The following is a 13,360-nucleotide window of genomic DNA, read 5'->3' as shown; positions in this document are numbered from 1 at the left end:
GCAAACTCCAGCCCGTCGGTCATGACCGCCGTGGCGGTCGGAGTGGGAAAGTGGCGGTCGATCGCGGCGGTGACCGCCGCGGTCAGAATGCCATTTTTTGGACCGCCGGTCTGTTCGCGGTCCGACCGCCGCCTCTCCGCCGACCGCCAAGGTCAGAATGAGGGCCTTAGTTTAAATTTTGCATAGACCTACTATCATATTATATTTTTCTACCTGACAGTGTTTACCAAGTGAACTGGGAGTTGCCCATGAGCTGCACAGCAATATTGGACCTAAGCTACTCACCCTTAGAATCACTATCCGGTGATTCCGTTCACATTGAGAGTGTTTAAAAAGTGGACTCTTTAAAGCTTTAACTGATTTTAGCACAATATATCTTTGAAGTGGCCTAAAATCCCCTCCCCCTTCTTTGACCACATACAGAGGAAGCTGTGGTTTCGGATCGTGTAGAGGGTGTGGAAGCTGCTAAAAGGCATCATAGCAGACAATTACTGTATAGCTCTGGGTGCGGTACAGCTATCATCAGAAGCAGTTCTAGCACACTAAAGCTGCGGCTCCCGGGATTTCAGAACCCGCGCTTCCAGGCAATTTTTTTAAACTATTTTAATATCCAGCTTTGGCCATTAGTTTGCGACAGCAACGAACTACTGAATTTCATACTCATATTGGAATTGTTGGTGAAAATTATAGTTTACAAATACGTTTGGGGTTCTTGACATCTGCTCAACTGCCATGGAGAAACCTTTATTTGATATAGTTGCATCTCGGACTCAGCTATCAGTTGTTTTTATTTGGGATTAATCCGAAGATTGAAGCTTTTCATCCTTCAAGAAGTTGAGGCCACGCCTTTTTGATCCTGCGGGTCACATAAACTCAAACTCATAGTCTGCAACTGTACATGTTAGAAACCATTTGCAACTGGGCAAGTGCGATTTCGAGCTGACGCCGTTGAACTTGCATCGCTGCTCAGAAGGAAGAGCGTACCCTAAATGTTCCATTCTGGTTGTTTCTCTATGCCTTTCAATGGGAGAAGGGATAACATATTGTAGTTTCCCTAGAGGCTCGTGTTTTCTTCTCTTTTATCCATCAAACGCGCTGTGTTGTATCCTCTGCCCGCTGCTCTGTAATCGCCAACAATGGCCAACAACACGACCACTGACAGACCGTACAAAGGGGTCTACATTGCGGTGGAAACGATCATTGCCGCTCTAGCTGTGCTGGGCAACGCTCTGGTCATCGGGGCGGTGAAGCGCAACCGGGGCCTGAGGAACGTCACCTTCTGCTGCCTCGTGTCCTTGGCGATCGCCGATATGGCCGTGGGTCTCGTCGTCATCCCGCTCTCCATCCTGGTGGACAGCGGACTCCAGACCAACTTCTACTCCTGTCTTTTCATGTGCTGCAACTTGATCATATTCACCAACGCCTCGATTCTCTCTCTGCTGGCGATAGCCATCGACAGGTATTTGAGGATAAAGATCCCGACCAGGTAACTTTATCACATTTATTGTGTATATTGTAAAGCAGAATGCTCATAGCGATTCCCTGCTTCCCACGGAGTCCTCAAAGCGCAAAGCGCTTTCAGGTGGTCGAATATAAAAACTTCTCCGTTTATTGTACACAATCGGTAAGGGACGGATGTCGATAACATGTTTTTTGCTTTAATGTATTGATAAAGCATTCTTCCTTGTTTAATTGTTCCGCTTATGTTGGCGAAAGAGCCAGGCAGCTTAAATGGTGCATCGAAATATGCAATGGCCAACTAGTGTAACACAACGTAGAGGTGCAAAAAGGCACATTTTGCAGTGGTTGATGGTGCACATTCTGTTTGTGCACCAATTAGTTTGTGTAAATTTCATTTGTGCGCCTTTTGGGCAGTGAATTTCGCTGTGTAAAGTTGCTATGCACTGGTGCACATTAATGTAATCTAGCCTCATTATCAAAACAATGGAACACGCTGAATGTATGATATTTTACTGTTTCTGAATAAATAGAGGCGTAAAATTAATGATTTTCATACTGACTATTTTTTCACATTAAGGCTGTAGAGCAAATTTGTATTTGCTCACTGCCTTACTACACGAGCTTTAACAGTGTTACTAGGTTAGGATACAACTTTTACGCGGCCAAATATTTTTCTTTCATTTTACATACTCTGTGCTAAGAAGTATTGCATAATATGGCCCCATCCCTAGAGGAGTGGGAAGATACGAGTGGCAGACGGGGTCTAAATTAAGCGAACAAAGGGTAGTGAAAACTTTGTTATTTGTAAACCAATAGTCTCCAACGTCATTACTGGTCTGCGAGTCTGCCAATTGCTTTCCCTCCTAGTGCTTCATTAAACTTGCCTGGGCCATTTGCTAAATTATGTCATCCCAATTTCAAAAGCCCAGCTGACATCATCAAATAAACATTCTAGAATGCTATTGTTTCTGACTGTTACAGAAGCAGGACTGCGCCTATAGAACACTTTTACATTATATGGCCCTTTAATCTGCCCAACGTTGGTAGGAACAGGCTGTCCCTCATTAGGCACTACATACAGTATCTAGCACTGTACAGTGACATTATTTTTTGCAATTTGGTTTAATCATCCAATCTTGCTTAGAATATCAAACACGTGCAGCATGGAAAGACGTATGTAAGGTTGACTAACAGGTAAAAGACACAAACATGGCAAAACAGAGATTGCAGCAGTGTGAGCCCTTTCAGAGGAGCACAAGACCAGCATCTGGGCATGATCATTGCATTTAGGATCTCTCAATGAGCAAGGCAACGATATGATGGATGAAATGCTTTAATTAATTTCATGCAGTGCTAATCACTCTGGATCACATTTAAGTCCATTGTTTCTTGATCACGGATTTCTGCCAGCATTAAACAAAAGGTCGCAACAAATATTTCAAAATTACCAAGGATTTGCCTTAGAGTGCCACTATTATGCCAGTGACACAATTACAGTTATGGATCCATAATGCTTGGCTTGCCCATAATATGCACAGAATGGACATTATTATACAAGAGGTCGGCACCGTCCTGCTATAGATGACTACTACTAGTAGTAGTAGTAGTAGTAGAAAGGTATTGTTCTAGTGAATTAAAACTGTAACAATATTTACAACGCAATCTAAAACCAAGAAAAGCATTAAATTAGTTGAATGTAAAAGAAAATAAAACTACAGAAAATGCACATAAGTTTGGTGAATATATAGATTACTATATTGTATTTATTAGTAGTAAAAGTGGAGGGACAAGTGGTTGGAAAATGGGGAATGTCTACCATTAATGGGTGGGGTTAGGGGAAATACAAGGGGTGGTTTGGGGAGGCAAATGCAAATACCAAAACCCACCCACAAAAGAGTAAGGAAAATGTTATTCACAAAAGGTACATCCAAAATCTACTACAGTAATAATACTGACAAAATAGGTTAAATTATCCACAGCCAAGACTTGGCCATCTTTTGTGTTATACCCCCATGGATTTTTGCCCTGTCTGCTTGGATAGATTTAGAACTATGTGCACTTTACCCCTACAAACCAATAGTAAAGTGCCTGTACTCCCCCTTAAAACATGTTTGAATCTGCTCATTCCTAATTGTCACACTTAACTTGCCTATCAGTCACTAGCATATGGTGTAGAAAGTGCAAATAGGGCTCAGGAAACGAAATGCACTGGTGGACTGCAACAAATATTGTGCCATTCTCTACAGTGGTAAGGCAAACACGGTTACCTGTCTACTCTGGTTAGCTTTGCTACTGCAGTGTAAAACATGCATCTGGCCTGTCAAAATACATTTTTTGACTAGGATAAAACTTTATTTTTAAATATTCATAAACCACACCTATGTATTCCTTGCAGCCCACATGGCAGAGTGCATGGTAAAGAGGACATGTTTAAAGTTACCATGCCCTTACAGTGACTAGCACCCAATATCTATTTTCATTGTTGTAATACTTTGGCCAGCCCATAGGAAATAGTGGGAAGAAAAATTACATTTTAATGCTGCTATCTCTGGACTGGGACCAACTATAAATATGACTTCACCATTTCTTATAGCTATTAAAAGCCCAACATAATGTTGGACTTTGACTTCTAATAAATAATAAGGAAAAGTGAGCTTTTGAAAAGTTACCCTTTCCGCTTTTGAAGGTTATGAGCCCAATCTGCATGAGATATCCAGCAGTAGATCACTGGCTGAGCAGCCCTCTGGATCAGGTTTGAAATCTTTTACCAGAGCAAAGACAATATCTTGGATGTGGGTAGGTGTTTTCTCTTTCCCTGGCAGGAAGACCTGTTGCAGTGTACCTAGGACCATATTTACCCTGAAAGGGAACCTCCCACTACAAGAAAATGTTAATTGGCATCTGGAAAGAATCCAACATTTGTCCTCCCAGTCAACAGACATCTAACTCAGTGGGTAGGAGAGCTGTGATCAGATCTGGTATAAAGTGACCACAGGAGAGATGACTGCTCATCATCCTGGCCACACCTCTGGGTGGGCACACAGGCTTACATAAGGAGACACAGGTTTCTCCATCTTGTATCTTAGGAGTGAGGTGCACTTTGGGAGTGTTTGCAGTAGGGAAACAGGAACTGCTGCAAAAATGGGTAGGGTAATACCTGGAAGCATTTACCCCATTGATTAGCAAGGGACCAGGAGACCCCTCCACCAGCTAGCTAGTTCCGAACACAAATGTGGCATCTTCAGGGACCATCCTCAGAACACTTTCTGGACCTGTAGAACAATGGAAGAGGACTAGACTTACACTCTATGACCTAGGAGGAACCCTGAAGCACTGAACCAGCTTTCTCTTGTATCTAGTAAAAGAAGTGGACTCAAGAGTCAATAAGAGACTAGTCTGAAGATTACAACTTTGACCACACCAAGGAGTCAAAAGTATCCACAGGCTAGTAGATTTTTCTGGGTGCTAAATTTGAAATTCTCTTACTTAAAGATCTTCTCGCCAAAACCAGCAGCTTCAGTGGGACCCCACCCAATGCCTGTCCAAGATCATGGAGCCCTTCTCAGGTACAATCTGCTGCCATGCACTGCTGAAGGATTTTGACTTACAGAAAAAAGGCTACGGGTCTGATTTAGATCTCGTTGGATGGGTTACTCCGTCACAACAGTGACGGATATCCCGTCCACTGAAATATAACTCCCATTTTATTCTACAGGATTCCCAACTTTGATGTGTACAGGGAAGAAGTTATTTCTAGAGACTGGTTCTCACCTGATGTTTTTCTTGACCAGGTTACAGACTGGGAGCAGGGAGGCATCCCTCTCCCAGGCTATATCTTTATATTTCAAAATAATGGTTTAAATCCACTGCCTGGCTACTGGTCTTTTTTTAAGTGTCCAGGGTAACATCATAACCATTTCATAGGCAACACAGTAATCATGCTTCTGGCAAGTACTGAGAATCATCACCAGCTGAGAGCAGTTGGAAGTATTCCTGCTCCAAGCACTAGATATGGGATAGTATGTCAGAAGGGTATAGGGAGTTGAGAGCAGCTTTAACAGTTTATTCTCTGGAAAGGGGATGTTAGAGTCTGTGTATGAGGGACACATGTGAAGTCTACTAATATGTGAAGGAGTTTAGGAGAGAATGGCATGAATGGTAATGCAAGAACTAGTTGCATGGGAAATGTGTAGAATTTTACTCTGGCCCTTTGCTGAGGTTCACTGGATAAGGCAGGCCATGAAGCAAGTCAAGGTTAATGGTGGTGATGATACACTTCTAGAGAGGAACAAAATGGAAAATAAATCTTGTCAAGCCTCTAGAAGAGCATTTAATGTCAGTAGCCTGGATAACGTCTCCTTCACCTGATTCCTTTAATCCTACATTTTTTTCCTGACATCCCCCATGATGCATGTGTCCATCACTAATGCATTGACATGATCTGTTATCTCCTGCCACATGGCCACTTGTTCTACCACAGTGGAAAACACCCCTAAATGGTGTATGGTAAAAATCCAATTTAACTTTAGAATTCCAATTTTTGCACACGGAGACTTTACCCACTAATGTGAGGTGGTGAAGAACTGCAAATCCTACTAGATATTTCCTCACAGAATTGATGAATAATATTCAGGTAGTCCCAGGAGTGGCTCCTCCGCTAAGGCAGAGGAGTGTCGCTCCACTGGATTTTAGAAAAAGAAAAAAGAATATGATAATAACACTACATTATTATCATCTTATTTTTCCTGGGAGAATGGGTGGGGTTAGGCTGAACTGGAGGGAGGGGGCCAGAGGAGGGCTGGAGGAGGGGTATGTGCACCACAAAGTGCGCATGTCTGTTTGGCTGGCTGTGTTGGGCCGGCCAAACAGACATGCACACTTTGCATGTTCTCTACCCGGCTGTATTGCACATCCGAGTGGAGAACATGGACAGGTTCCCACTTCCAATCTGAGCGGTTGAGATGCTGGTGGCAGCAGCGTCATGATTGGCTGGGAGCCTGTGTGCAGTGCATATATATATATATATATATATATATATATATATATATATATATATATATATAGAGAGAGAGAGAGAGAGACTGTGAGGGAGAAAGATATAGATATTTGGTGTTAATCTATCATTGTAGGCTCAACCCCCTCAAACCAATGTATTCTCAATTTAAGACTTGAAGGGATCCAAACAAACGTTACCTCATTTGAGTAACAAATTTTCACTGATATCAGACTGGTAGAACAAAGAATTGCCTGCTCTGATCGTAACAGGCCTTATTTGAGTCTCTGTCTCAAAAGATATAGCATGTATTCATAAATAATTCTCATCATGCACCCAGTCTCATATATTACTCGTGTGCAGTACGTTCATCACTTGATTCCCTGGTTCATATTGTTTGCCATTATCTCACACTATTCCTAGAATTACACTAAAAATATCACATTGCTTCTATTTATTGTGCCACTTACGTTACATTCCGTCACTACAGGAACCAACATTGAATCCGGATGCCTGATGCATGCAGACCCAATTCATGCTCTGATAAATGCAGAAATAATTGTAAAATGCCTTCATACATCGCTTACTCACAAAATATTTATTCTTGTTCATCAGCAAATGTATCCAGTGAAACTCACTCCTTGTTTAAAAGAACAACCCCTGTGCAGTATCTAAAACATACGTAAAGTGCAAAAAACATCAGTAAAAAAAGCCCAATATTATCTCAAAATTCTTATTTTGTTTGCCCATATTATTTGCCACCGATACTAGCTTTCCTAGTATTTATTCACCAGCTCTTTCTAGGGCTTGGGAGTGGTTTACCACCAATCTGCCATCACAGGGGGAAGAAAACTCACTAGAAACCAGGCTTTTCCCCTTTTAAAAAAAAGAAAGGATGTTTGACAGCCAGTTTGTGCTTAAGGCCCGACTCTCTGACTCTCATCCCTGAAGGGCTCAACATTCTTTCTGCCCCAATTGGGATACAGATTGGGGGGTCTATTCCACATTTGTCCTCCCCAGGGGCAGTGGGAGACAGAAAGCTGGATAAAAACCAAGTATTATGTTTTTTTCTTTAAACAAAAGAATGTGGAGGTGGCTTGCCTAGCCATTGGGCCTTAATCCAATAATTAACGGCCCCAGCAATGTTTCTCTCCCTCATGGGAGGATGATTGGGGGTTATGTCCAATCTGCACCTAAAGAAACAGAAAGCCTACTGAAAACAAGGTTTTTTTTTTTTTAACAAGGGGGGGGGGAGTAGCCTCCTCTCTCATTGGGTTTGACCCCTGTTAGACCTGTCAGGTTTTGGCGTGGTTTCACCTGTCTCTTGTTGTTTTACTTCTTCTGATCTCCTGTTTTTGATCCTGTGCTGAATTTCATTTCTGCTGGCTTTAGGACTCTGAGCACTTTAACACTGCTGACCAGTGTTAAATTGCAAGTGCTCTCTGTATAAGTTGTTTTGGTGATTGGTTTATCCGTGATTGGCTTATTTGATTTACTAGTAAGTCCCTAGTATAGTCCCTAGTATAGCGCACCATGTGTGCCAAGGGCCTGTAAATCAAATGCTACTAGTGGGCCTGCAACATTGATTGTACCACCCACATAAGTAGTCCTGTAAACATCTCAGACCTGCCACTGCAGTGTTTGTGTGGGCAGTTTTAAACTGCCATTTCGACCTGGCAAGTGCACCGAATTGCCAGGCCCAAGCCTTCCTTTTTACTACATGTAAATCACCCCTAAGTTAGGCCCAAGGCAGCCCCATGGGCAGGGTGCAGTGTATTGTAAAGGAAGGACATGTACTGGTGTGTTTTACATGTCCTGATAGTGAAATACTACTAAAATCTGGTTTCATTATTGCAAGGCCTATCTCTCCCATAGGGTAAGATACGGATTACTGTAGAAGGGATTGCCACTCTGCCTGTTGCTTTGCTGTACTGACCTGCTGCTTGCTGCCTCTGTCCTGGGAGTGAAAGGACTGGATTTGGTGTTCTACATCCTGCTTCCAAATGGTTCTCTGAGGGCTTGGACAGAGTGTAGCTCCTGTTAAGAAGTCTCAGGGACATCAACGCCTTCACCTGCGAGTGCCTGGGCTCTCTTGCTGAGAGTTTTGACTTGCCAAGTGATACCACTTGGGAATAAGTTCTGGTGTATCAAGGAAGAAACAAGTGCATCAACCGACTGAACGACTTTGGAACCGGTGGCACTTTCTGACCCCGTGAAGCTGCCTGCATCAGAGCCGTGGTCCCTGCTGAGTGCAACAACAGTGACTGATGCCGCAGGCCTGACACCACTGCAGCACCTTCAAAGTGCGAGTCCAGAGCCCTGTGTCACCGACGTCCGTGGTACCTGATTCCACCACAGCACCTATGGTGTGATCATGGCACTGCAAAGTCGAAGCCTCGCACCTTGATCTGCTGGATTCATTGACCCTGCCGGGCCACAAAGAGCTGATGCCTCACCAACGACGCCACATCACCTGCCCTGCAACCGTAGGGATCCAACGCCTTCCCTCACTTGCCTAGCTGTAAGGAACCAATGCCTCACCTTTGCGGTAGTAATAGGAAACCAATGCCGCACCGGTTCCAGTGACGCCTCACTTCCCCTACTTCATGCAATGCCTTTATTTTCTCATCGCTTTCTAAGGTACTGTACCCGTGATCGGCCCGCACTCCCTTGCGGGTGACATTGGACTCTGTCAAGCTGTTATGATAGCCCCAGTTGGAGCTATTATGTTTCTAAGGGCTTTACAAAGATTCAGTCTTTGAAAATTCGTATATTTACTTATGTGTGTTAGATCTTTGTTGTTTTGGTATTGTTTTAATCAGTTAAATATTGGCTATTAATCTAAACGGGTATGGAGTACTTTTGTGGAGCTTTCACTGTGTTACTGTGTGTGTGTGTATGTGTGTATATATGTGTGTGTGTGTGTGTGTACAAATATGTTACACTGCCTCTGGGATAAGCTTTACTGCCAAGCTACCCCTGGATTAAGCAGTGGGTATCTTAGCTGTGTGGCTCCTCTACCCTGACTAGAGTGAGGGTACCTACTTGGAGAGGATGCAAACCACTGCCAACTAGAGACCCTATTTCTAACAACTCCCATCCATTATGGACCTCATAGTCATTCTGCACCCCCCTGGGGAGCATATTGGTAGGCTTATCCTTAAACTACCTCTCAAATCTAATCTTGGGGGGAGGGACAGAAAGCCCACTAGAAATCAGGGATTATAATTTTTGAAAAAAATAATGAGGTGGAGGTGGCAAATTTGGAGGTTTACGACTGGGGTATGAAAGTCCACTAGCTCTAGAGATAGATGTTAGACAAAAAGTTTTGGGATCAGCCATCCTGATGTGTCCATAACCCTACAAATAAAGACCCCACACTCTGTCCACCCTCCAGGGGGCAGACTGGGAGATTTATCCCAGGACGGTAGGGGTGTGGGGTGTGAAGGGGGTTAGAGGGACAGCCACATTCATGTTAGGGATAGGTGTCTTTTAAAAAAGAAGGTGGTTGGGGCTGGCCTGTCCTGACATGAGGCCGCACACCACTACCCCTAACAGTCCTACAGATTCAGTCTATCTACTCCTGGGGACCTAGAGCGATTCCATCCTCATGGAAAGAGAGAGTATATTTTTGTTCTTTGTGGTGTAATTTTAACATATGGGCTGACAGAGAGGGGGCCAACCCCCATATCCTGACTCTCATCTGGGTGGCAGGAACACTTCCTGATTCCCGGTGTGGGATATGCAGTGCCAGGATGAGCAATCCTGCTCCCCATTCTGTTTCTAACTTTTTTCCCTGATGGGCTAGTAGGCTTTCTGACTTCAATTAGATGGGCATATTGGTGGTAAACACCCCAATCAATCCACCCCCCCAAATTCCCATTAGACTAACAGTGAAAAAAGTAAGAAAAGGATTGGGATGGAGTTCTGAAAATTCTAGGCATTGGTCCTCACTTCGCAACACCAGGCAGTATTTCTGCCCCAGAGGTATAGAGAATGGGGTTTGTCCGCCCGCTACCCAATATGTTAAAACTATGCTGAACCAAATACAGGCTTCCTGTCACATGCCATGGTGAATAGCTGCATTATGTTGGCACTGGACGATCAGGCAACTAGGAGAGTATATCTACCTTACTACCAAAGACCCAGCCGTGAAACCTAAAGACCTGATGGAATCCAGTGTGATGTGGCTTGCGTGGATCCTAGTACTTTTTTTTACACAGAATGCCCTGCAAATGTCAAAGGTCAAAGTATGGTTCAGAAAAGTCCCTGTCATGGGTGATAAGCCCAGTCGTACAAGTGGGGCAACATTTTTATTGGGAGAAGTGGGGTTATGGTGGGTGGTAGGATTTTGTAAAGCCTCACAGCACCTAGACGTTCCCTCACAGAATTGAAATACAAATCTGTAATTTTACCCAAAGTATGAGGTTTGCAAGGCATTCTGTGTGTGAAAGCATACGGTATTCATGGAAGTCACACCATCTGGGTTCTCCCCTGGGTATCTTGTTCATGGAAATATCTGGGTTTGATGGATGTCCAAGGGTGCCAGCCAAGACCAGACTCAATACCACAGATGCTCACATCACCAGAACGATCAATTTACAAGGAAAATCTTGATATTTCCTTATGCCTTTCTGTGGTCTTTCCTGTCAGAGGCAATAGATCCAGCCACACAAGTGAGGCACCATTTCGATCAGCAAAAGAATGAGAATGCTGAGTAGTAGGAAAAATGTGAACTCCCACAAATTATGGAGCATTCCCTCACAAAATATGAGGAAAAACTGTGATTGTAGCCAAAGATTTACATTTGCAAGGCATTCTGGGTAAGAAACCTTAAAGTGACCCACAGTGGGTCTGCAGCACCAATTGTGCCACCCCCTTCAGTAGCACTTTTAAACATGTCTCAGGTCTTCCACTGCAGCCTGTGTGTGTAGTTGTAGACTGCCATTTCAACCTGAGAAAATACACCTGAAGCCAGCCTCATACCTTCCTTATTAATACATACAAGTCACCCCTGTCGTTGGCCCTGGACTGCCCATGGTGCATGGTGCACTGTGTTTAAAAAGTTGGATATGTACCTTTAATTTTTACATATCCTGGTTGTGAAAAACTCGTAAATTAGTTTTTCACTACTGCAAGGCCTGCCTCTCCCATAGGATAATATTAGGGTTACCTTATTACATGTAATAAGCTGAAACTTCCAAATTGTTTGGTGTCTTTGGAATTATATTGAAAACTCCTAGTTTATGGTGAAGTCGGATTTTAAATTACAATTTCTACAATCTCTCTTTTAGAAAGTTGTATTTTTTCATGCATTAGCCATTTGATGCCTGCAGCCTGTCTCTAGGTGACATCACCGGGTGTAGTTGACAGCTGGGCCATTTGTATTCCTCCTAGATACACACACACACATAACAGAGAGCTTAGGTGTGCCTAGATGGGTCACCACTGGCAAGATGGGAGGGAGAAGCTGACACTTATACCTGAATAGGCTGGGCCCTGGCTACACACAAAAGTTTGCATCCCACCTGTAGTTAGTCTGGAGCCAGGGCAAGGAAGACAGGGCACCTGTGCACTTCAAAGACATGCCTCTTCTCTCTCAAAGGTACAATTGGGTATGAATACTAGACCTCAGGCTTCTAGACCTGTGGATACTCTGCCAGGAAGAAGGACTGCTGTGCTGCTGAAAGGACTACTGTGCTGCAGAAAGGACTGCCATTCTGAGGATCTTCTTCTCTAAAGGACTGCTGCCTTTATGCTTGGATGAGAAGGACTGGATCTGCATCAGTTGAACCTAGGACCCCAGAGTGATTTCAAGGGCTAGTTAGCTGTCCTCCTGACTTGAGCCTCACATACAGACAGCTCCAACACCCTCAACCCCAGCACCTGGACCTTGCAATTTGTAAGTCTGCCCTTCCAAGTGATGTCATCCCAGTCCTGGACCTGGAAGTGGGTCTAAAATGATCTACCTTCCTCTGTGGATCCAGCAGAACTGACACATCTCTGCTCCAGTGCTCAATCCTGAGCAGAACCAATGAATCATTGCTGCTGCATGGGTCTCCTCCATCACAAAGACCCACATTGCATCACAGCCCATCACCTCATTGGAACCACGGCTATGCAATGCATCCTCGATGCAGGCCCTCACATCCTTCATCGATGGCAGCCTTGATGACGATGCCAGAATCCACATGGCAGCCCCACAGTGCCTCAGAACTGAGGCATCGCCAGGCAGCACAACACATCCTCAATACCGGACTTAGCATCGCAAGCTCTCATCGACAATATCCTTGACGACAATGCAGGACCTCGCATCGCAGCCTCACCAAATCGCAGAACTGATGGAGCACTCTGGTACATTGTTCAGTGGGCCTAACTTGGGGCCTGTAGTGGGCCTGCTTTCCATCACAGAGAGAATGAACTTGTGACTTCTTCCCGGTCCAGCGCAACCAGATATCCACAGTGGGCGTTTTGTGCATTTTCATACTATTTCTACTGAAATCTTTAAAGTTGCATATTTCTGGTTCTACTGATTGGGGTTTCATCATATTGCTCTTGTTTTATTCATTAAAAATCACTCAAGTTTTCTAAATTGATGAGGGATACTTTTTGTTGTGGTATGTTTTACTTTATTACTGTCTGAAGTGTTTCACAAATACTTTATACATTGCCTGAGTTGAGTCTGATGGTTCTCTACCAAGCTACCAGAAGGCTGAGCACAAGTTAATTTAGGGTTATCTTGTGCCTCACACTGAAAATGATTGTGGTTGCTGCTTTATCAGAGCTCACACCCCAGTCAACCAACAACAGGGCCAACAATTTCTGTTTGCACCACTAGTCCAGAAACAAAGCCCCCCCAAATAAAACTTCTCCACAAATTCCCTCAATATCATCTTCTGCCAGTGC

The 13,360-nt window shown here is 43.9% G+C and overlaps 1 protein-coding gene across 1 annotated transcript in view; it reads left to right on the top strand.

The window, feature by feature from the left end:
• The first annotated feature begins 524 nt into the window (after positions 1-524).
• LOC138299931 (adenosine receptor A3-like) overlaps positions 525-13,360 on the top strand; it is a 35,568-nt gene continuing 22,732 nt past the window's right edge. Inside the window, exon 1 of the mRNA XM_069238653.1 lies at positions 525-1,486. Within this exon, the coding sequence (XP_069094754.1) occupies positions 1,137-1,486 (350 nt within the window). The 5' untranslated portion in view covers positions 525-1,136. The remainder of the gene's footprint in view (positions 1,487-13,360) is intronic.

Source organism: Pleurodeles waltl, chromosome 6, assembly GCF_031143425.1.
Source record: "Pleurodeles waltl isolate 20211129_DDA chromosome 6, aPleWal1.hap1.20221129, whole genome shotgun sequence".
In the NCBI taxonomy this organism is placed as follows: domain Eukaryota; kingdom Metazoa; phylum Chordata; class Amphibia; order Caudata; family Salamandridae; genus Pleurodeles; species Pleurodeles waltl.
This window is presented reverse-complemented; position numbering and strand designations above follow the sequence as displayed.